Source organism: Pyrus communis, chromosome 17, assembly GCF_963583255.1.
Source record: "Pyrus communis chromosome 17, drPyrComm1.1, whole genome shotgun sequence".
Classification (NCBI taxonomy): domain Eukaryota; kingdom Viridiplantae; phylum Streptophyta; class Magnoliopsida; order Rosales; family Rosaceae; genus Pyrus; species Pyrus communis.
The window spans coordinates 12,225,475-12,249,465 of record NC_084819.1 but is presented as its reverse complement, the minus strand read 5'-3'; the positions used below and the strand labels follow the sequence as shown (position 1 = coordinate 12,249,465).

Genomic DNA, 23,991 nt, shown 5'->3' with positions numbered 1-23,991 from the left:
CACAATAATACATATATATTTAAACATATTATACTAATTAATCTACCTATTGTAAATTTAGGATGAGCAACTACATATATTTTGTAGGTAAATTAATGTTGAATCAAATAACATTCTTTTATTAAATAACAAAGAAAGCTGGGAAGTAAAGTTGTGACTTCTACTAACGCTCAAAACTTGCAAGTTAACAAATTAAAACGATTAGCCGCCCTTGGTGGGCTTGGGATAAAATTAAAATGAAATGGACTCAAGATTTAAGTGGTTCACCCCTCAAAACTAGGCTATATCCACTACTAGAATTTTATCTGGCTTTTGTGGTAACCATTAAATGAAGTTGTTTGAATGCTTTTAATTGTGATTTACAGTTTTAGAACCCTTTTAATTAATTTATCTTTAATATTACTACTTTTTCAACCAATATAATCATTTTTTAAATAAAAGAAGTATAACATTAAAGAGAAAAATCACATTTACAACTGTTCCCAACATAATCAAACTGAAAGTAGCTAAAGCAAATGGAGGAATACAATGGTCTCAAATATGACAATAAAAAATAATATGGCTCTGACGAGCAAAGACATCAACAACAAATTTGGCCTTCTTGACAAGCAAAGCCATCACCAATACAATCATCTACTAATAGCATATATAGTCTTGGTTTTTCTCACTCTGAAACATCGACTAAGTTATTCCACATTTTAGTCCCATGTGCCATTTGATATGTAAACCTCTAGTTATAAATGATTTTATTTCATTAATCTATATTTTTATCTCATTGATGTTGATTGATGTCATATGTCATATTGCGTGTAAAATGTGGTACCATTTCAAGGTAAGATATTCGTTGTTGACGCACAAAATTAACGAGGACTTTGGTACAATAAAAAGTGTCAAGTTTGTGACCTTTACTAGATTGTTCCGGTCACCTAGTGATGATGATGTGTAAAGAGGTAGAGGTAAGGAAGCAAACACAAGACGTACGTGGTTTGCCCTAAGTCTGGTTACGTCCACGGAGTAGAGGAGTTCTCATTAATAGTGAAGGGTTTACACAAATACATAAGTTTAAGCATAATTATCATTAGTGGGTTGTAATGACTAGTTTAAGTACAATAATGACATTAGGGATTAATTGTAGGAGAATGCTCTCCTTTTATAGTTGAGGAGAGGCTTTAGCTTTTGTTAGCGGTCGATGTGGGACTCTATGAGTTTTATTCTGACGTTGACATGTGTCGCGCTATGCTTGACCTCTTGGTTTTAGGAAAACTCTAATGCTTTGGCAGGGGTGCCTTAGCATGAACCCCTCAGTGGGTCCTTGAAAGTATGACGTTAACCGGTACTCGGTAGTTTCGGGATTGATCATGTATGGTACAAACACTCTTTAATATAACGCCTACTTAGTATGTGTGAAGTCTCAATTTCGAACCTGTTGGAGAATATAGTCTTACATAAAAAAAACATAACAAAATACTATACATTAATTATCTAGGGTCCGACTTGCGGGGATCGAATTTGCTTCTTCTTTTTATTGAATAAGAGAAGCCCAATACAATTACATCAAACTAACCGAATAAAGTGCGGATAGACAAAGGCTATTTAGCTAAAATGGCAAAAAAAAAAAAAAAAAAAAAAAAAAAAAAACAAAACTCTAATCTTTAACTAGCAAACTGCCGCCGCACCATCTTGCCAGCGACCGCAAGGGTAGTCGTCCTAAGAAAACTAACTCTGTGTTGAATTCGACAAAGGTCTCGATTACAAAAAAATTCAACCCTCAGCAAGGAAAAAAACCCAACAAAATTTCGCCACCAAAATTGCCACTCTAGAGAAGAGCCGACAGATATGAACCACCAGCACAAGCTCCTACAAGTAGAACAAAACCAAAATAAATGGGAAGGGGATGGAGCTAGAGGCATCCAATTTACATCTCATTTGTGCTCATGTGTTCATGGTGACAAGTACTGCTTAAGTAAGACAAGAAAAGAGACTAACTATGAAAAGAGTTCAGAGGTTAACATAGGATTTTCATTTAGCCCGTCAGGGGGTCATTTTTCGTGAAGTTACAGTGTAGGGGGATAGAATACAATAAATTTTGGTACGGATGTAACATGTTTATCCGTGTAACCAATTCAGAATTTAGACATTCAAAATTAATTGAGGATGGACAATAATTAATTAATGAGTATATGACCCTTCAAACACTTCACGACTTCCATATTGCTAGATCGATATTCTGAAGTATATATACAAAATTATAATTTTAAATAAATACCTATACATATGCGTGAAGACTTATGCGTTGAAGGAGTATCAGTGGTGAATTTATATATGGCATAACAAAGCCGTCTTAAAAGACTAGTATACGTAATTAAGTATATAGAACATCCATTTCTTAAAATTCAACAGTCCGATTTACTAGCATGTGAAGCAATTGGTTTGTTAAGGAAAAGACCCATAAATTTTATTAGTCCACAAGGATTTAATATCTTATAGCCGATTTCTCACGGTTTGAGTTCATATATATGCAAAGATCGGAACTGAGGAAGGCAGCATTCCAAGACTCCAAGTCAGTCAAACGAATGCCAAAGACGGTAAATTCATAATAATATTTATGTGCAAGTCTTCGTCACCAACGGTTTTTATTTTGACCTGCCGCAGTAGTGGTCTGCAGCAGCAAAATAGAAAAGTTTCAAACATGTATACAGGAAAAGAAAGACGCGAAGCTAGGTTTTATAACTTTATATAGTATATACTATATATACACCCCCCAAACATGAAAAACCAAAACAATTAACGTACCAATCAATTGGCAATGCTTAAATGACATTTTAAAAGCACTTGAAGTGTGTGTGTGTGTGTGTATAATTCTAAAGTGCTCAACAATATCAATGAAGAAAGAATTGCATTGCCAATATGATGGTGCGTGCATGTTCTAGACATTACTTCTGAGTAGGGGTTTATGCTTTTACTGTCATACAACATTGCACCCAAAGTACCTAAATAATACATAATAACAACTTAATATTATATCTAAAGACACATTTTATTAGAAAACATCATTATTTCTTTTATAAATCTCAAATGGCATATGATCTAACCCCTGATGGATGACAGGGTTTCAAACCGCGCAAAAACCAATTAATTGAGAATGTGAGAAGTGCATTGTAGTTAAGTTATTGCAAGTTTCTTAATACATTCTTACAACTCTATGATAAAATACTTATACCACATTCACATTCTTACAACTCTAGACTAGTTAATTAGACTCTTTGCACTCAAAGCCTCCCCTCCTCTTCAATTCTTAGATATATTTTTACTATTTTGGTCATTGAGGGAGGGGAGATTTGGACCTGTTTTTCTTCAACATTAATTTGGAAATAAAAGTATCATTATATTAGACGAGTAGTTAGTTGGTAGCTGGCCTTAGGCCTTTAGATCTTCCTAAGACCAATTATTTGTGTATCTTTCTTATTTTCTTAAATTGCATGCTATAAGCTACGCGTATTCTTCCCAGTTCCCATGCAAGTATATTTGTTAATTTCTCTGGTTGGCATAATATACACCAGTATATAATCGATGAGCAGCCCAAGAAAAAACGAGTTATTATAAAAACATGTGCTTCAATCCAATTAACTATATATGAAACTAACATTGAATTGTATTGCTTCTCGATCGTCTAGAATCTGTAGATAATGGATTTATGTATATATGTTCTTTGTTGGATAATTTGTATCACACGAAAATAAAGGAATCAAACCCTAACAGCGGTGGGTGATCCAACTCCAACAGCTCAAAATGAGTGCTGCATACAGTGATTACTGCTGATGCATGTACGGGCAAGGAGCCAAACGACAGAGTAGTCGAGACGAAAACAAAACTCGACTAATAATTTTTGCCAAAACCAAAATCGCGTTATATATGACTATGACCAGAGAAGAACTGGAAAAAGTGAAATAAATTAAAAAATGATGAAAATTTATGAATATTATCATATATATGGCAATGTACATTGCATACATATATATATATATATATATATATATATATATATATATATATATATAAATTTACAGACCCCTTATCTAAAAGGGATCCCTAATTTTTTTTTATAGAAATGGGGAATATTTGTGCGTCCCACTTCACATCGAATTTCTAAACAATCTATTTTTCACGTTGCACTTCATAGATCTTCCTTACAAAATATTAGCCAAATCGAAGATGTTTGAAACATCTAATTAAGTTAAAACGAATTGACGAACACTATGTTCTGATAAACATTAAAATTTCATCAAGACAATCAAATGAGTAAATCGGATTAAATTGAATTTTTGCAAGATGAGCTATGAATGAAGACTTAAAAAGTAGATGGTTTAGTTGTTTGGTGTAAAGTGGGTCCGACAACTAATCTCCATTTTTATAAAAAAATGGGGATCCTTTTTGGATAAAAACTCGGTATATTTATATATAATTTGTATTTGAGAAGAATGTTTATGATATTAACATATATGCTTGTGTGGTGAAGGATGCACAATCATCACATAGTGATGAGGATTATATATATTATTCTGCACAGAAGTTTCTATTTCTTGTTTGTTTTTTCTTCTTTAACTTTTTGTTGTTGAAGTTGCAACATGCATCCTCTTACAATGATCAAGTTGCAAGGTGAACAGAACTTGACTTATTAAAAAGTGAACCATATGTCATTTAAAATTAACTTTTAATTTGAGTAATCATGTTGGAATACAATGATCACCTTCGTAATAATATATTATCGGGGCAGTGAATGTCGTCTAAATTAATAGCGATGCAACTGAGATTACCTAAAAAATAAAAGAAAATTAATTAAAAGGACTTGAAAACTTTGAGTTTTAATGATAAGGACAAAATAAAAGATAAAATAAATAGTACCAGGATTGACTTTTTAATGTAAAAATATAATTTTTTATTAAAATAAACAGTATCGTGAGTCTTTCGTTAAAACTTCAAAAAAATAATATATAATGTTTTCCAGTTTGTTCCCAGAATTTGTAACAAGGCAGCGTATGGTTTTGCTGCACATGTTAGCAGAGAAAATGGCAGTCTGTGCGGGAGCATTTTGCATTCTTTAATTAATATCTTTGCTGTTGATGCTAACGTATACGGGTGTGGAAGATTACTTAACTATTCTACTAATTAATATTATGTTCGAAGGATTCCATTCACGGTTTCCACCATAATTTATAAGATGGAAAACTGAAGTGGGAATTATTAAATCATCAAGAGCATGTAATTATTACCTGAAAATATTTCAGGCTTACATTGCACGCTGACTTGTTTTGTCTTCAAGCATTCGAGAAGGTGCATGTTTCTGCTGGGAATTTGAAACTCCACCGCTGAAGCAATATACCTTCACGCTTATGAGTCAATAACAGTAAAATAGTTGAAATGTTTGGCCGTCTCAATAGAAATTTCTCCCTCTAAATAGAAACAAATGAGCAAGAGTTTGTTTTCTCGCTATATATTGATGAGTTTTGTATTTTTGCGGTAGGAGTCTTGTATTTTTTTACTAAGCAAGTTTGAGTTCTTAAGCGTACTTTATAGACTTCTTGTGATTGCTGATTTGTATATTGACGACCCTTCTCATTTCATATTGGTGGCTAAATCGAAAGTTTACCTGTGGTTAGCTGTGTGTTATAATCTCAAAAGTCTAGTTATTTTGTTTTTGTAATATTATTATATATTTTCATTCCAAATTACTTTGTTGATATGCTCTTCATTTTCAGCCATGGATTTATATTTGACTTCCTTAAATGATAATTATACCTGAACGTGGAAGTGAAATGAATGGCTAAAAATGTATCCTCGAAACTGCCTTTCTATTCTTTTTAATATTGTAATGGTTTCAAACTTTTTTCCTCTTCTTAATATTAGTAATTATTAAAAAAAACCTTCTTAATGTAAACTAATTAAAGATAAAAATTAATTAACAAATCCTATTGTTAGTACAATCCTAAATGAAAAAGTATGGCAAAACCCTACCCCATGGCCCCCCACCTCCTCGTATAAATACCTCCATCTCCACCAAATTTTGGTAAGCTTTTCGCTATATAGAAAACTCTAAACACCCATCCTATTCAAAGTTACTGACTTAATAGGCATCGGAGATTCATTGGCCAAACCCCCTCCCCCAACTCCTTGTGGGCGCGTGATGTTTTGGTCTTTTATCAAAGGTGTTTATTGTTTTAGAGGTACATTTTCATCAAGACTAAAGGAGGCGGAAATTGACTACTACATTATTCATTTTTTCTCATAAGTAAGATATCTCAAGTTTAATTCACATTTGATGACGTATATATGTTAAGTTTAATACTTAGTTATAGCTAGCTCATTGTGCGACTAGTCTGTTTCTTTAAAAGTAGAATACCATAGTCGAGTAGTACCTAGGTGAGAGAGTGTTACATCACTTTGAGATTTATCAGTCGGTATCAATAATTAATAAAATGTAAATTCAAGGTATATTGCTTCACAAGCTATGTCGCCTAAGCTGCCTTTCTGTTTCAACTATTTTCCATTTTCATCAATCCTTGGATTATAAGTTGGTGCATGTATGTGATACTTTTCTCGAATTTATTTTGTCCTCATATAAAGTCCTATTCAATATTTGCTTCCACGTGTTTCTATGTTAGCGAAAACGTCATGCCCTACCCAAAGTAACTTGGGCTGATAGCATGCTATATAACAGTGCCTCTGAAATGATATATGAGCTTACGTCCCACGTGCAATACCAATTATCTTCCAACTTATAAACAACAACTTGGAGAATAATATTGGAATATTAGTCATAAGACTTACGGTTCCCTTGATCATAAATTAAATATTATTTTTATAATTAATTAAGCACCCAATTGCGACTAGAGTTAAAAACAAACCAACAAAATAAATAATCTTTTATTATTTTCTTAATCATAATATTTTTAATAGTATTTTTATTATTATCTAACCTGTACCGTTCATATGCTTCTCCCGAATTATTTGAATATATTTGCGTCTCGTTGCGAGCAATTAGTTAATCTCCTACATTTGTTTGCTCCCGGTACGACATTGTCGTTTCATTTCTGAAAACACGTCGTTTAATTTGTCAATACAAACGCGTCACGGTCAAACACATGCCTTCGTTCTCTCCTTCTACAGGAGACACGGTCGTCGATCTCCATCTCCCTCTCTCTATATATACCCCCTCCCACTATCCAGTCCCAAACATAACACCAACCCAAACACAATCTCCCTCCTCCCTCCAAATCCCACACACAACAGCCACCAAATTTTCTCGAGAAACAAACAGACCGACCTAGACAGCTCACACCAAACCAATTTTCTCGAGAAAATTGAACCCAGTCCAAGCCTGTCAGATTACTAGAGTGAAATGCCAACAAAAGGAATGAGGAGCCTGTTATTTCACTCCAAATCGCCGTCGTTCGCGGCCTACTCTTCTTCCCCTGCTAGACTCCCGGCCTTCTCTTCTTCCCCTTCTAGGCCCTCGATTTCATTTCCGACCCCGCGGCGCGTTCCCGTTGCGAACTTCTCGGAGGCGATGATTCAAGAGATCATCGAGAACGGCGCCGTGCTGATCATGAAGTGGAACCCGGACACCTCCACTTACGCCAAAGTCACCTCCCTATTCTACGAGAGCAAAAACGAAGCCCGGCAGTTTATCCGGTGCGTGACGGACCTCCAGAGTGTCATGCACTACCTCGTCCAAAAGGAACCCACTTCCGAAAAACTCGTCCACGCGCACGGCCTCATGCAGGTGGCAATGAAGCGTCTCCAGAAGGAGTTTTACCAGATCCTCTCCATGAACCGGGCTCACCTCGACCCAGAATCTGTCTCCACCCGGTCCAGATCCTCTCTCGCCTCGACCCGGTCCAGCACCTCCGATTACGACGAAGACAGCGGCGCCACCACAGACGACGACGTAAAATTCGCTGGAGACGCCATTTCCGAAGTCGAGCACGTCTCGGCTATCGCCATGAACGACTTGAAATTAATCGCCGAGTGCATGATCACATCGGGATACGCGAAGGAATGCGTTCACATCTACAAAACCATCAGAAAATCGATCATCGACGAGGGAATGTACAAGCTCGGCGTCGAGCGGTTCAGCTCCTCGCAGATCGGGAAGATGGACCGGGAGGTTCTGGATTTCAGAATCACGAGCTGGCTGAGCGCGGTGAAGATCTCGATCTCCACGCTCTTCGACGGCGAGAGGATCCTGTGTGACCACGTATTCGCGTCCTCCGCTTCGATCCGCGAGTCCTGCTTCGCGCACATTTCTAGCGAGGCCGCGAATTTGCTCTTCGGCTTCCCGCAAGTTCTCGTGGCGGTGAAAAGCAAGAAGAACTCGCCGTCGTCGATTGACATTTTCCGCCTCCTCGATATGTACACCACCATCTCCGAGAGGTGGCCGGAGATCGAATCCATCTTCGGATTCGAATCCACCGCCGCCGTCCGATCTCAGGCTCTCAACTCGCTCATCAAACTCGGCGAGTCGGTGCGATCGCTGATTTCCGACTTCGAGTCCACGGTCCAGAAAGACTCGTCCAAATCCGTCCCCACCGGCGGCGGGATCCACGATCTGACGGTCCGCGCGATGAATCACCTCTCGCTCCTCACCGACTACAGCAACATCCTCGCCGATATTATCACCGATTGGCCTCGCCCGGCTAAATCGACACTGCCGGAATCGTACTTCGACAGTCCTGTCTCCGATAATTCTCCAGCGCCGGCTATCTCCGTCCGCATGGCATGGCTCGTCCTCGTCCTCCTCTGCAAGCTCGACGACAAGGCCAAGCACTACAAGGACACCGCGCTCTCGTACCTCTTCCTCGCCAACAACCTACAGTACGTAATCTCGAAAGTCCGCACGTCGAATCTCCAGTACCTCCTTGGGGAGGACTGGATATCAAAGCACGAGGCGAAAGTGCGGCAGTTCGCGGCGAATTATGAGAAACTGGCTTGGGGGAATGTGTTATCTTCGCTGCCGGAGAATCCGACGGCTCAGATTTCTCCCGAGGAAGAGAGATTGATCTTCCGAAATTTCAATTTTGCCTTCGACCAAGCGTATCGGAAACAAAGAATGAGTGTCGTACCGGACCCGAAACTCCGAGACGAGATCAAAGTTTCTGTAGAGCAAAAGCTTGTTCCGGTTTACAGGGAGTTTTATGACACACACAGGATGACGGTTGGCGGCGGGAGAAACGCGGGGCTTTATGTCAGAATTGCCCCTGAAGATATTGGAAATCACTTATCCGACCTGTTTTTTACGCCCGCATCCGGCGGCTCTTCGTCATCAGCGTTGTCTCGTCGGCGGAGTCTTTGAGACTTCAGAATTATTTTTGGCGCCGAGTTTTTGTTTTGTATTTAATCGCCGGTTTATTGGCGATTGTTTCCGGTGGTATATATTTTTTTTTTTTCTTCTGTGTAGAAAAAGCGCGTGTTCACACGTCAGACAATTTAAATAAGTTAGCTGTTGTTGCCAAGTGTAACGACATTTTGAAAACTTTTACTTTGTTACTTATACAATCACCCCCTGTATTTCTGTAAATTCAAAACAGTGCCCAAGACGTTCATATTCCGTTCATATTTGTAAATTTTTACTATTTATTTGTACTACCATTTGTATCATCTTTCTGATAGAAGTATGACCCATTAACATTTATAGATCTCATCTTTATTAAACAAATGATACAAATAGATGGTTAGAATAACATTTTTTTTATTTTTTTTATTATTTTTTAATTTTTTCTAACAAGATGATATTCTAAATTCTAATTTACAGTCAAAGCTAGAATTTATTATGTTCAAGTTCATAACTCGCATCTTTTATTCAATTTTTATAATTGATCAATTATCTTTATATTCCTTTGTACTTATTTTCGTTTGTTTGATAGGAGGTTCGACAAACCCTAAATTTTCATAATCCTAACTTATCTAAAACTTACATGTATAATCTTTGCACAAGTGTGATGTTAACGAATTGGCATACTACAAAAATGAGACTTCATACGTTCAGGGACTTGAGGACGAAACAAAAAAGGGGGAGATTCAACGTCTTTTGAAAAGAGATGTAGCTGTGTTGAAAAGACAATTATTTCACTTGCAAACCACAGTTTCTTTAGAGAATTGATGGTGCAAGTACACTGTTACTGTAACATTCAATATAAGTGATACAATATTGGGTATAAATTTCTTTTCACATAACATTACATCATTAAAACGATACATCACGATAGCTTGGTACTTGCCCATATAAAGTGGTCTCTTGGAGCTTCAATTTGATTATGACCCCCAAAAAAAGCTGGTCCCCAAATTCTGTGAGTTTAATTCATATTGATTGTTAAATTGAAGTGGAGTTCCCCACCTAAACACAAAGGGAAAACACAAGGAATTGCCTTTTTTGTCAAATAAAGGAATGGACCATATAATTTGTTGGTAGCTTCTCAGCCTTGTATTTGTTGTTTAATCTCTTTATTTTTCTAACAAGATTTTGTTGTTGGAAGCTGATAGCCTGATAGATTTTGTTCAACCCTTAGTTATAATTTCAATGGGCCGGCCTTTACGTGGAGAGGGATGAGAAAAGGGGATTGGGTGGAGGAGAGGTTAGACAGGGTCATGGCGAATGAGAAGTGGCAGCAACTCTGGCCGAACTCCCAAGTTATGCATGAAACGGTTTTATCATCGGACCACTGCCCAGTTATTCTTATTTCCAATATTGAAGGGCAGAAAGGAAGGAAGATGTTCAGATTTGAGGCGTATTGGGTCTCGGAGGAAGAGTGTAAGAATTTGGTGGAAAAGTGCTGGGATCGGCGGCATAATGGCAGCCCTGTGTACAGGTGGGTGAGATCTTTAAACGATTGCTGCTATCGTTTAAGCAGGTGGAATCACACTAAGTTTATGGGGCGAGGTAGCAGGATCCATGATCTTCTTTCCCAGTTAGATTTGCTCCAGCGGGACTGGGGTCCAAACTATGATGAGATAAGGGAAATATCTCGGCGGATTGATGAGTTAAGACTCCAAGAGGAGAGTTATTGGTGCCAGCGATCGAGGGTAAAATGGTTGAGGGAGGGGGATGCTAACACTCAGTTTTTTCACTCTTCAACCCTGCAGAGGCGGAGGAGAAATAAGATTGTGAAGCTTAGGGATGAGAATGGGAACTGGGTGGAGAGTCCGGCTCAGGTGCGTCAATTGGTGGATAATCACTTCACTTCAGTTTTTAGCTCGGCAGGGGATCGTAACTGGGGGTCGCTCCTAGATTGCATTAATCCATCGGTCTCGCCAGAAATGAATGAGGCGCTAATTGCACCAGTCACGGAGGAGGAGATAAAGGCGGCGGCTGGGAATATGGGAGGGCTGAAGGCTCCTGGCCCCGATGGTTTCCAAGGGATATTTTATCAGACATACTGGGAGATTGTGCGGGAGGGTGTTTCTGCTTTGGTTAGAGATTTGATTCAGGATGGTGCGGGTTCGAGTTTGATAAATCAGACTCATGTGGTGCTGATTCCCAAAGTCCCGAATCCGGAAGTTGTGTCGCAATTCAGACCGATTAGCCTGTGCAATTACTCGTACAAAATTCTGTCAAAGATTCTTGCTAACCGGTTGAAGGTATTATTACCTAAAATAATCTCTCCTTCTCAGAATGCTTTTGTGACGGGTAGACAAATTCAGGATTGTATTGGCATAGCCCATGAGATGTTTCATTATCTGAAGGGAAGGAAAGCTCGGAATAGATTTGAAATGGGGATTAAACTTGATATGCAGAAGGCGTATGATAGGGTTGAATGGGATTTTTTGGATGCGGTAATGGAAAGAATGGGTTTTTGCAGTAGATGGAGATCGTTAATTAGTGGTTGTGTTTCGTCTGTGAAGTTCGCTGTTCTCCTAAATGGGCAGGCTGGAAAGTCCTTTGCTCCCTCGCGGGGTCTCCGTCAGGGGGATCCTCTTTCTCCTTATTTATTTATTTTGGTGGGGGAAGTTCTTTCCAAGCTGATTCAGGGTGCGGTTGACCAAAGGAGGTTGGAGGGTGTCAAGATAGGTGGATCCGGACCCGTGATTTCTCACCTTTTCTTTGCGGATGATACCCTTCTGTTTTTGCGGGCTGATATGAAAAACTGCAGGAATTTAAGACATCTGCTGGACAATTTTTGTGTGGCGTCGGGGCAGAAGGTAAATTTGGAGAAATCCAGTGTATTTTTTGGGGCTAACGTTCCGAAGGTGAATGCTGAGCAGATGGGGAACGCCCTTGATATGAAGGTAGTAATCAATCCGGGAACATATTTGGGGGTCCCTACCATATGGGGTCGGTCGAAAAAGCGTGGTCTTGCTTATGTTAAAGGAAGAGTAATGGAAAAGCTACAAGGGTGGAAACAAAATACTCTTTCCCGTGCCGGTAAAGAGGTTTTAATTAAGGCTGTTATCCAAGCTATCCCGGCATACCCAATGTGCATTTTCAAATTCCCAGCCGTTGTTTGTAAGGAATTGGATGCGTTGGTGGCTGGGTTTTGGTGGGGATGCAAGGAAGGAGCCCACAAGATTCACTGGGTTTCAAAGGAGGTTTTGGGTTTGCCAAAAGACATGGGTGGTTTAGGCTTCAGAAATTTTCAGGAATTTAATGATGCTCTGCTTGCTAAACAGTGCTGGCGTTTAATCACGGAACCGGATTCGCTATGGGCTAAGGTGATTAAGGCTCGGTATTTTCCACATAGCTCGATCTGGGATGCAAAGAAGGGGGGGCGGGCCTCTTGGGCGTGGAGCAGCCTCATCTGTGGCAGGGACCTGATTAGGGAGGGCTCACATTGGCAGATCTTGGGTGGTCAGGAGGTGCGGGTGTGGCAGGATAGGTGGCTTCCATCCTTGCCCCTTGGACACCCGGAGCCGGTTGGCCAGGTTGCGGTTACTCCCAGTTTAAGGGTCAGTGCACTTATCTGTTCGGAGTCGGGGAGGTGGAATATTAACTTTTTACAGCCTTTCATATCGGGGGAGGCTATGCAGGCGATTGAGGAGACGCCTCTTGGAGATTTAAGTCGTAAAGATAGACTTATATGGGATACGAGTAAGAACGGCTCTTATTCGGTCAAGTCAAGATACAGATGGCTGCAAGGAAGATCGCTGACGAGAAGGGATTTGCGTCGGCCTTCTGTTCGTGGGGTTCCCAAAGCGTTTTGGAAGGTGATCTGGAAGCTGGAGGTGCCCCCCAAGTTACGGCATTTCTTGTGGCTTACTGTTCATAATTGTCTTCCTACTCGGGAGGCACTGTTCCGACGAAGGTCCTCTCAAACCTCTTCTTGTCCTATTTGCTGCTGCCATGATGAAACCATTGAGCACATTTTCCTTTCCTGCTCTTGGGTTGAGCCAATTTGGTTTGGAGGGGCATTGGGTTATAAAATGGATCGTCTTTCTCTCCCTTCTTGGTCGGACTGGATTCAGGGGGTTTTCTCTCCAAATTTATGCAACTCTGGAGATATAATGTGGAGACAATCTTATATTGTTTTTACCTGTTGGTGCATTTGGAAGGCTCGCTGTGATTTTGTTTTTAAAGGGGTGCCCATTAACCCGTTAAAGGTCCTGGCTGCTGTCTCTGCGGAGGTGAGCTCGTTTTTTAGTGCAAAGGCAAAGGATGGGGATAGAAGAGGAGGTGACGGAAGGAGGAACATCCAAGTTACGAGATGGTGCGCTCCGGCCTGCCCTTTTGTGAAGATAAATGTGGATGCTAGTTGGTCCAAAGCATCAAAAAAGGGTTTTGTTGGATTGATTGTGAGGGACATGGAGAGTAAGTTTGTGGCTGCTGCGCGGCATCCTATTACTGCTCCTTCTGCTGCAGCAGCGGAGGCTTCTGCGTTGTTGCACGGGTGCAGGCTCGGTGCAGAGCTGGGTGTAAGGTATGTAATTCTGGAATCGGACTCCTTGGATGCGATTAAATGTCTTTCTAGCTCGCTGTCTATGGGTAGTTGGGAGGCATACCCGGTACTGGCTCGGGTTAAACAGTTGGGGGGGGATTTCTTTGATTGCCGATGGTCTTGGGTGCCACGGTCTGCTAATGGCGTGGCTCACAAGATTGCATCGATTGGTTTTTCGGAGATGAGTGATGTTGTTTGGGTCGTTAGGCCCCCATCTTCGTTGGTCTATGTATTGAACAATGACGGATTACCTTGCCCTCATTAATGGGTTAGGGTGGTGATGGGGGTGACGCCTCTACTTGGTGGAGGGGTCGTTGTGGTTTATCCCTTGACACTGCTTGGTATTGTTATTATGTTTGCCTCTCCGTAGGCCTATTTATGATATGGTTTTGGTTTCCAAAAAAAAAAAAAAAAAAAATTAGTACTTAATTAAGTGGGAAAAAACCTCAACCACCAATCATGTTAAGTTTGAAAGCTCATGGAGTCTTGACAAAAAAATAGAGCCGCATAATCTTGTGAAGGTGGACAAAAACGACTTGGTTCATTCGTGTGTTCTCTCCCTTTTACTCAGAAGAAATTTTTATGAGTACCTGGAACACAAGTTACAAGGTATATCATTTTACATGTTATAATAACGATGAACGATATTTTAAAATTATTGTTATTAAAAGGAGGAGGAAAGGGTTGGAAGTTATTATAATAATTAAGGGGGATGAGGGAGTTCCAAACTCGGGATGCATAGATGAAAACCCGACACCTTATCCGCTAAGATACTGGATCACATACAATGACATGATTAACATGTCTCACTCCTAAAGTATATTAATAAAAAAAATCATATGTTCTATACAACTAGAAAAAAAATAAGGGGAAATTTGAAATAGGTCCAATTTTATAGGCCGCATTTTGAAATAGGTCCAATTTTTAGTGACTTTTAACTTTTGAAATAGGTCCAATTTTTAGTTACTTTGAATCCATATCAAAAAAACCCCCTAAAAATAATTACGTTATAAGACCGTACTCCAAGTACATCAAAAAATTACGCTTCTTCTTGGCGGGCTATAGCTATTTGTTTGACAAAAAAGACATTGCGATTTGAAAACTATGAAAATTTTAAAAGAAGGGCAAGACTTTTCTGTGTTCTCCAAACAGAGGTACCAAGTCAACTTACAACTGCTGTTGATAAAAGTAAAATCGAAGTTTCTACTCGTCATATGTAGATGGAGGTTTGTTAAAGAATAGCAAGACAATAATATTGGGTTTGCACACCGCCCGCATAAGAAGATACCTTGGCATCATCAATTGACCTTTATGTTGCGGTCATGCATCAGTATTTCCTTAAAGTCAGTTACCAATTTTCAAGAGCCTATGACCCAACATTTTATAAAATAAGTACCAACGATGTCACCCTCGGACAATTTGAAAAAATAATCAAAATTTAACATTGCATATAAAATTATAGCTACTTTTTTAGATTTATGATAATTGTAACTAAAATTTAATATAAAAGTACTAATCTACCGTTAATGACTATAAACTTCCTCATTTTCTATTAACCTGGTTATTTTTCCAATTTTTGTAGATTATGATTTTGATTTTAACTTTTGAGTTTTGATTTTGATGGAAAAAGAAAGAGCCATCGCTTCGATTACGAATTCCTTGAACAATTTCGATTTGAATTCCAGATCCAATCCCTAGCCCCAAGTCCCTCAAACTCAATCCTCCAGTACATCCCAGAATTGCATATTTGTTCACCTAAATATACACACACATTTCTACATAATTTCTTTTACTTAATTGATACATCCATGGCAGGAAGTAGGTACGTTAGTGACGGTGGTGGTCGGTTGGATAAAACTAAGAGTAAATTGTAACAATTGTCCCTCAACTTTAATCAAATTAGAGCAATGGTCCCCTTGACTAAAAATCTATTACCATTAGTCCATCAACTCATCAAAACGTGTAGCTATAGTCATTTTCGTCAACTCCATCAAAATTTTGTCTAAATGAGTTATGTTAGAAGGACCATTGGTACAATAGGGTTAAAGTTGAGGGACCATTGCTCTAATTGAGTTAAAGTTAAGGGACCATTTCTCCAGTTGAAGTAAAGTTGAGGGACCAGTGATACAATTTTTCTTTTTTGATTTACTATATTTGCCCCTTGATCTAGCCTCAATTGTATGACATGTACTCATTTTGACTGAACTTCTAACGGAGTTGACGAAAATGATCATAGCTGCACATTTTGATGAGTTGAAGGGACCATTAGTAATGGATTTTTAGTTGAGGGACCATTACTCCAATTGTGTTAAAGTTGAGGGACCATAGCTACAATTTACTCTAAAAAACTAATGAAGTTCCCGAGGAGGGCGCCAACAACCATAACCATGTAATATTTGCACAAATGGTGTCGGGACGAAGCTTAAGCTTGCTTACGATACTAGAATTCACGACACCATTGATATTGATTTGGTAATGCTAATTTTGTTTTCGAATGAATAGGTACAAAATGGGAACCACTACAGAATGACCCAGTGGTTGGGGATGAAGTTAGGCCCGTACTCCACACTCCACGTCCTCGGTTCAATTCTTGGCGCTGGTAGATCGCACAATGGGGTTAGGAGGAGGCTGAAATACCTTTGTGAGTTTTCCCAGCCCCAAAAAAGGTGGGGTGACGATGAAGGAAGGGGTATGATGAGTAGGCCAATGGTTGTCTGTAGCATAAGAAAAGGGAAGGGACGAGTGAGAGAGGGTAATTAGGGTTTTAACTTAAGGGTACTTTTGAAATTTCACATGGACATATGGTTAAATTGTAAGAATTGTAAAAGGAAAGCTAAAATTCATTTGAAGTGTAAAAATTGGCTAGCCACTCAGTACTATGGTCTGGTGGTATTCCTCTTCACTTGGAAGTGAGAGGTCTTAGGTTTGAATCTTGTGGATGACAAATTCGATACCAAATTAGTTTGCCCATTGTGTGACTTAGTCGAACTTCACCTCCCCTTAGTATAAAAATATCGATGTACTAAAAAAAAAGGCTAGTTATCAAAAATCCTGTGACCGATCCACTATACTCATGGACAGAGCCACCTTGGGCCCAATGGGGACGAATGCCCCCACTTAGTTTTTATGTTGGAAAAAATGTACTCTTCTAGTTGCTTATGATATTAGTATTAACTCTTCTATGTGCCATTGTTATCGTTGAAAAAGCATTTTCGGTTATGAAATTTCTAAAGATGGATTGAGGAATTAGATAGGAGATCAATAAATGAATAATAAGATGATTATTTCTATAGAGAGAGAGAGTTTTGTAATGGTAATAAAGTTGTCATGCAACGCTTTCAAAACATGAAATCACGACAAGGGATGTTGTATGAAACACTTTATGGATTAATATATAAGTGATTTGTTTAGTAAATTTTTTAAATTTATAATTTGTGACTTTGTTGTTTAAAGATGCTCCATTCATGTAGATCTCCGACTTCATCCCTGACTAAGCTATAACACGCGTTACATTTATTACATATGTATCCCGAAATACAGATTATCCGCTCATCCGACGTTATAACATGTGGATTATAATACTTTCCCTTAAGCACCAGTTCAATTTATCATTGCGGCTGATAGTAGGACTGCACAAACAATGGGCACATTCATTTGTTATTGATTGTTATTTTACACACAAGAAATACATGAAGTAGACTAAACTTAACAAAAAAAAGATCAAAAACTCGAAAACTAAATAAAACTTGGGAATTGAAGCGAATATTAGTTTTCTCGTGGCTACTTAGCTACTCCTTGATCAGCTGGTTGCGGACCACCTTGTCATCCTACATAGCTACTCCTTGATCAGCTGGCCGCGTAACACCCTGCCATCCTGTGCAATGTTGAAGAACATGCTTAAGATCATCTGCTGGAGGTCCTTTTGTCCATGTCTGATAGTGTTGGGTAGGATGAAACATGCAATGTTCACCGCCATCGGGTGATAATCCTGCATGAGTTCCGGTCACGAATAAGTCCCCTTCGGACCTAATGTCGCCAGTCACAGCCGTCTCCTTGTCCGCTGCCTATAGAAAAGCCAAAGTAATCAAATTAGTCTCATACAATTCAATAGCCATGTATTGGATGAATTGACAGTAGTTTTAATTGCACAAACAAGCCTACAACAATATTTTGACTCTCAACAAACAAAGGCTGCGAGGAACATATTCTCGTTCATCAAGCCTTCAATTGGATTAATAGGAAAATAAAAAAAAAATTATCGCATTATATGCATTCATGTTAAATCCTTCTTGAAATAACTCAACTCAGCATTCAGTTCCTAACTAAGAACGAATGCGCTTACTCGAGCTTATGCACCATTCTGACCCACTTTCATCCAAATTCAAATCGCTTTTGGATATCATGATTATCATAATGGCCAACCACTACGACTACACTATCTTCATTTTTATTTAGTCTAGTATGGTTGAATCTGGATCAACATGTCCAACGCTTCCAGTTTGAGATTCTATAGGTTGCGAAGAGGGTGGCAATATAGCAGTTGGAAATTTGGACGTATCTTTGAACCCCTTGGAAATTCCAATGGTTAAGAGCTAGAACAGGATTGAAATGTATGGAAAATGTTAGTAACTTAATATACATCATGAAATTATATGACGATGAAAGCGTCTGGCCTTGCATTGTGGTCAGAGATATGAATTTATAGATCATGGAGTAGGATGAGCAAAAGGGAAAGACTCGAAATATACAATAATGTTGCACTCATACAAGGACTATTGCAGGATACTGATATACAATATCTTTAGATCAGCTTCTGAAATGTCAAATGCTGAAACTGCAGAATTATGCGAGTAAGAAATCTTAAAGGCATGTAGTTGCTCGATAAAAATGAAAATGGACATACCTTCTCCGTAAGGTACTTAAATGCCACTTTTTTCTTTCCTGCTTCATATATATTGCATTCAGAGAATATCTGGAGCGGAAAAATAATAATATCATATTAACCTCGTATAGGATAAAATCCTTGGAAAAATCTAAAGAGTATTTAAGCAATATATATGTATCTATCTATCTGTAGTAGCATTATTACCTGCGATTCTACACTCGCACAAACAGCATATATGCCCCAGTTTCGGGTATAATTGTTATATAAATGTACTTTCGCAAATCTAACACGAGGATGTCTCTGTCTGGTCCCATCAAAGAAACAGTGGTGAATGGTAACCCGGATGCATCTGTCATCAATATGCGAGGGATCTGCTCCAATCAGTATTGTCTTATCATGCTGTGAAAAATGACACCTGCGTAATGGTTAAACACACGAACTTAAACTTTGCAAGGATAAGAAAAGTGAATTCCAACATGGAGTGAGGATTCACCTCACCTCGAAATTGTAATATCCGTGCTTCCTCTGGAGATATCAATTAGTCCGTCTTCATAGTCACGAAGGCTGCACTGATCTATCCATATGTGTTTAGAATTGGGTTTTATTTGGATGCCATCAACATCTGATCCTCTACCACCTTCAAACTCTAAATTGCATACAATCACATGTTCACATTCCTTCAACCTCAACCCCTTCCCCGTAAGTTTAATCCTCTGACCTCGCCCATCTATAGTCTTGTACGATGATACGTTCAAGTGAGACTTGAGATGGATAGTGCCTGAAATTTCAAAGACAATCCAAAGCGGCTCTTTCTTTCGGCATCCTTCCCTAAGTGAACCCGGACCATCATCTACAAACAAATATAAACCCAAACAATCAAATTTAAGCTTCCACACGCAACTATACACAGTTCACGACATCAAATGCCGATCTCAAGTTCTCAACAGATCAAACAGCAGCAAGAGATATAATCAAATTAACTAATTTAACAGCAAGATTCATACTTTGGAGTTGGCATGCCAAATTAACTACAAAATCAACCATTTAAACTGACAAAAACCCCTCAAAAGACGGATTCGAATCAACTTCCCGTAAGCACTTCCACTATCCCAATCCCCATAAGCAAGTTTTACTTCAATTAGTTGCAAATTAAACACTAACCCACCAATTAAACTTTCAAAACATACAAAACCCAAATCTTCAAAACATAAAGCAAACACATTTACAAAGTGAATTGAAGCTAAAGTTATCAAGAACATGCATCTAGTCAACAAATTGGACTAACAAAACTGACCTGCTAGAGTAGTGACGTGGTAAACGGCCCCGTTGAGACCGCCGACGGCGAGCCGGCCGAAGCCCTCGGCCTGGGCGGCGAGGGCGCGCAAGCTCGAGTCGACGTGAGCGTACGGCAAGGCGACCACCATGCTGCTGGTCTTTTTAGCTGACGATGAGCTAGAGCAAGGGATTTGAGCTGCTTGACCCGACGGACTATGTTTAAAGCCAGAACTGGCCGTTTCACCGGAGACGGGGCCGTTACGGCGTTTACGGTGGTGGCCGTGGCAGTTGCCCATTTATGGCAAAAGGTTGCCGGTTTGTGCTGTGATTATGGTGGAAACTGAAACGGAAAAACATTAGTTTTGTGAGTTTGTACCAGTGAAGTGAAAACAGACTCGCATTTATTGTAGAAGATGAAGATTGTTTGCGTTTGATGTGATAGTATTTACGTATTCTTGCGTCGGTTATGATTAAGTGTTTCCTCTGTCGGAGTCTCGGAGGGTTTTACTATATTAAAAACCGGGGTAAACACCGACACATTTATGGACGTTATTGTGTTTAACTCACCTTTCAAGTTACCTTTCCGACTTATGAAAAATACTTCATTTCTCGTGTTTGATAAATCTGACTTGAGAAATGTGGTTCCGTGTTTAACGATTTCTAGTTAGATTGATTTTTCACAAAAATTATTATTTGTTACAATACTAATTATGTATAGGAATTCTCTGCAGTCTAAAAGATCTTTCTTTGTACTAGTTATATTACTTAAAAAGTAAGTATCTCTCTTCTTATTAATATGAATAAAAACACAAAGAATGAGGAATATGACAAATTCCTCAAGCCCTTCTCCACTCTCTCTCTCTCTCTCGTCGACCCTCTCCTTCTCTTTACCCTCAGGAAAATAGACCATGCTCTTGTTGCTGCTATAAGGAACTAAGGGTGCGTTTGTTGCATCAGACTATCTTAGATTGGATTAACTTTAGGGACTAAGCTGGACTGGCTTAGACTAGACTAAGCTGGACTAACGTAATAAAGTGTTTGGTACAATATCGGACTAAGAAACAAAATAATTAACAAATTCTAATATTATATTATTTAATTTGTATATATTAATATTTTATTATTCATTCTCTCTTTTTTATTTTTTCTTATAGCTCTTCTTCTTTCTCGGAAACAATTCCACAATTTGAGATATTATCCAAACCAACTCCCAATTCCAATAATTGCAGATCAGATCAAACCAAAAGGTATTCTAGAATTCTCTTTCTCTTTCCGAAAGTCACAATTGCAGATCTCCAATTCCAAACGCAGATCAAATCAAAGCCAATTTCACAAATCTCTCCCATCTCTCTCTCTCAAGGCAACCTCTTCATCTGAGTGTAGCTAATGATCTTGTTTTCATCGCCGGCGTCCCACCGTCTCAGTTGGTGTTCTCGGCCTCCATATTCCTTCCTCACCAACCACTGGGTTTACAAAGATCCTGTCTTTTGGAGATTTGGGTTTCAACGACGGTGATGCAGTCCGTTGGCAATCATGCAAAGCAGACGAATCGAGGTCGAAGTGAAGTAGATGAGTCGAGGTCGAAGCGAAGCAGACAAATCCCAAGTTGAAGCAAAGCACGGTCTTAGCTAGTCCGGTGCTTTTCGGGAGCTCCCGCTAAGACCTTCTAGCGAAGGTTTTAGTTGAGGCAAGTCCTCTTTAGTTCCATTAAACTGATTTCTTCGACGCAACAAACATGGGACTATTTTAATAACTAGTCTAGTCCAGTTTAGTGTAAGTTAATGAGGGTAAACAAATACACTCTAAAGGATTTTGGAGAATGATCTTCTACAACTAACATTCAAAGGCTTTCATCGCTTCCATCTAATCCACATTCTTCTAGAACATGAAATTGATATTTTATAAGTCCTGACAACATGAAAACATTTATCATGATGCCTGAACCGTAAATTTATTTATGTTTTGTATACTACATATATTGCTTGAATATGTATTGTTCATGCATACCCAATATTTTATTATGTTAATTTTGCTATGCAAATATGTATTTATTTTTTTATTTGATATTACTACGGTGAATTGTTATGCCTCTATACCGAGGAACATACAAGATCAACACGTAACGTCATCACCTACATGTTTATCTTTTATGCCTTTCCTCCGAGACATGACCAAAACACAAACCAATACTTTAACAGTGCAACAACTTTCCTTTTATATCATGGATGCATCTAACATTGCGTTAGACTGCCTATGTACTATAAGTAAGGATCAAGTTATTCGTAGTTCACTATTATCAACCTCGACAATTTTCATGGCATCCCTTAGCAAGAAAATAACATAAAGTTAGACTGCTATGTACTCTAAGCAAGGATCAAGCCATTCGTAGTTCACCATTATCAACCCCGATATTTTTCATGGCATCCCTTAGCAGGAAGATAACATAAAGTTCCAGAATCACTCCATGGAACTCACAAGCATAATTCGCTAGATTCATACTACCTAATTAAATCATATATAATAACCAAGAATTCTATTTCATCCATCACATACATAACACTATTTCCCAACAAGAAGTCAACAAACACAAGAGAATGATTGATCCAAAGAATCAAAGAAGCACCATATTAACTATGTTAATCATCCATTCATATCAAATATCACTTTACTAAGATTAATGGAACCAACCACAATAAGGTCTAACGTATTTCAATATTGAAATCCGAACATCCAACATTATAACCCTAAGTTACAACAACAATTATAAACCTGAGTAACTTCTATGCATAAGAACCTTGGTTTCCAACTAATTAAACGGAAACGAATATGAAATGAAATTCTTGACCCATTAAACGAAATCCAACTAGGAAGTCGTCGCCATCGCGCATTGCTAAACATAACTGATAGGATTTTTACCATCTACAAAAGTAGGGATAAAAACACATGAAATACTTGTAAGAATACAAGGAAGTTGTAGTATAGATGCTCGTTCTCCTCAAAGACTATTTGGATAATTTATATAGAAACAATTCCTAATTAAATACTTAGAGTTAAAAATTGAGAAAGAGATTTTAGACTTGAGTAATATTAAAAACGAATTTTAATTAAAAACAAATAGGATAAAAGAATAGAGTTTTAAATACCAATTTATAAAAGCATTAGGGTTCCACCATCACCTAGCAATCCTATGCATTTTTACCAATTACTTATCTACACATGCCACTTTGAAGGTTAGGCTTTCCTAATTCATATTCTACTTGAAACCTCCAACATAGAACATATATCTAACATGCAACCCGTTCGGATGTTCGGATCAAATCTGAACATGAAAGACTCATTATGTTTTATGAAAAGTCTTTGAAAAGCCATGCAACCCTTAAGATGTGGTGTTCATCTTAAGTGAAATTACAATTATTAATCACAAGAAGCCAGTGTCAATTTCAGGGAACCTTCCAACCAAAACTGCATTAAATTACTTTTCTAAAGATCCTAATAGTGATCAGACATTAAGACAATTATATAGTTTTAATCACGGTGATCAATAATTCGAAGTATGCATGCAATCAATCATAAGCAATTAAATAAAAATTACATATTCATGCTAAGGCTCAAGGCTTCACCCTAGCCAAAGGAATTAGTTACATATATTCATAATTGAAATCATAGAAAATATTATTAAGAAAAGGATTGAAAACACCTTAAAGTAGAAAATCTCGAAAAATCCTAGCAATTCTCTTTGTCTCCAAAGTTGCCTAAAAGAAAGCGTAGAAAAGACTAAGAACTGCAAAGCAATATATTTGCTAAGCCATCGCACAAACCCTAAGACATAGGTCCTTTATTCCAACTAGGAAACTAAATAATAGCAAAATATCTTAGAAAATAAAGTCCTAATTAAACTAGTAGAAACTG

The 23,991-nt window shown here is 38.5% G+C and overlaps 2 protein-coding genes across 2 annotated transcripts; one reads left to right on the top strand and one right to left on the bottom strand.

The window, feature by feature from the left end:
- Window positions 1-7,248: 7,248 nt before the first annotated feature.
- On the top strand, window positions 7,249-9,672 carry LOC137723676 (exocyst complex component EXO70H1-like). The gene has a single exon (XM_068462874.1). It carries the CDS (start codon window positions 7,397-7,399, stop codon window positions 9,347-9,349), a length of 1,953 nt encoding a protein of 650 aa, XP_068318975.1. The 5' UTR covers window positions 7,249-7,396; the 3' UTR covers window positions 9,350-9,672.
- Window positions 9,673-17,557: 7,885 nt separating this feature from the next.
- On the bottom strand, window positions 17,558-20,583 carry LOC137723410 (probable pectate lyase 4). Its single transcript, XM_068462603.1, has 5 exons — window positions 20,102-20,583; window positions 19,306-19,657; window positions 19,012-19,222; window positions 18,826-18,894; window positions 17,558-17,986 (listed from the first exon to the last, which is right to left on the bottom strand). The coding sequence occupies exons 1-5, from the start codon at window positions 20,376-20,378 to the stop codon at window positions 17,750-17,752; spliced, it is 1,146 nt and encodes a 381-aa protein (XP_068318704.1). The 5' UTR covers window positions 20,379-20,583; the 3' UTR covers window positions 17,558-17,749.
- Between the last annotated feature and the right edge of the window lie 3,408 nt (window positions 20,584-23,991).

What these genes read in the sequence shown, in the direction of transcription:
- LOC137723410 (XM_068462603.1), bottom strand. Translation starts at nt 20,378, where the DNA reads ATGGGCAACTGCCACGGCCACCACCGTAAACGCCGTAACGGCCCCGTC. An exon ending in CCACGTCACTACTCTAGCAG is followed by an intron (nt 19,658 to 20,101) that starts GTCAGTTTTGTT and finishes ATTTGTTTGTAG; the next exon opens with ATGATGGTCCGGGTTCACTT. An exon ending in TTAAGTACCTTACGGAGAAG is followed by an intron (nt 17,987 to 18,825) that starts GTATGTCCATTT and finishes GCTTTTCTATAG; the next exon opens with GCAGCGGACAAGGAGACGGC.
- LOC137723676 (XM_068462874.1), top strand. Translation starts at nt 7,397, where the DNA reads ATGCCAACAAAAGGAATGAGGAGCCTGTTATTTCACTCCAAATCGCCG.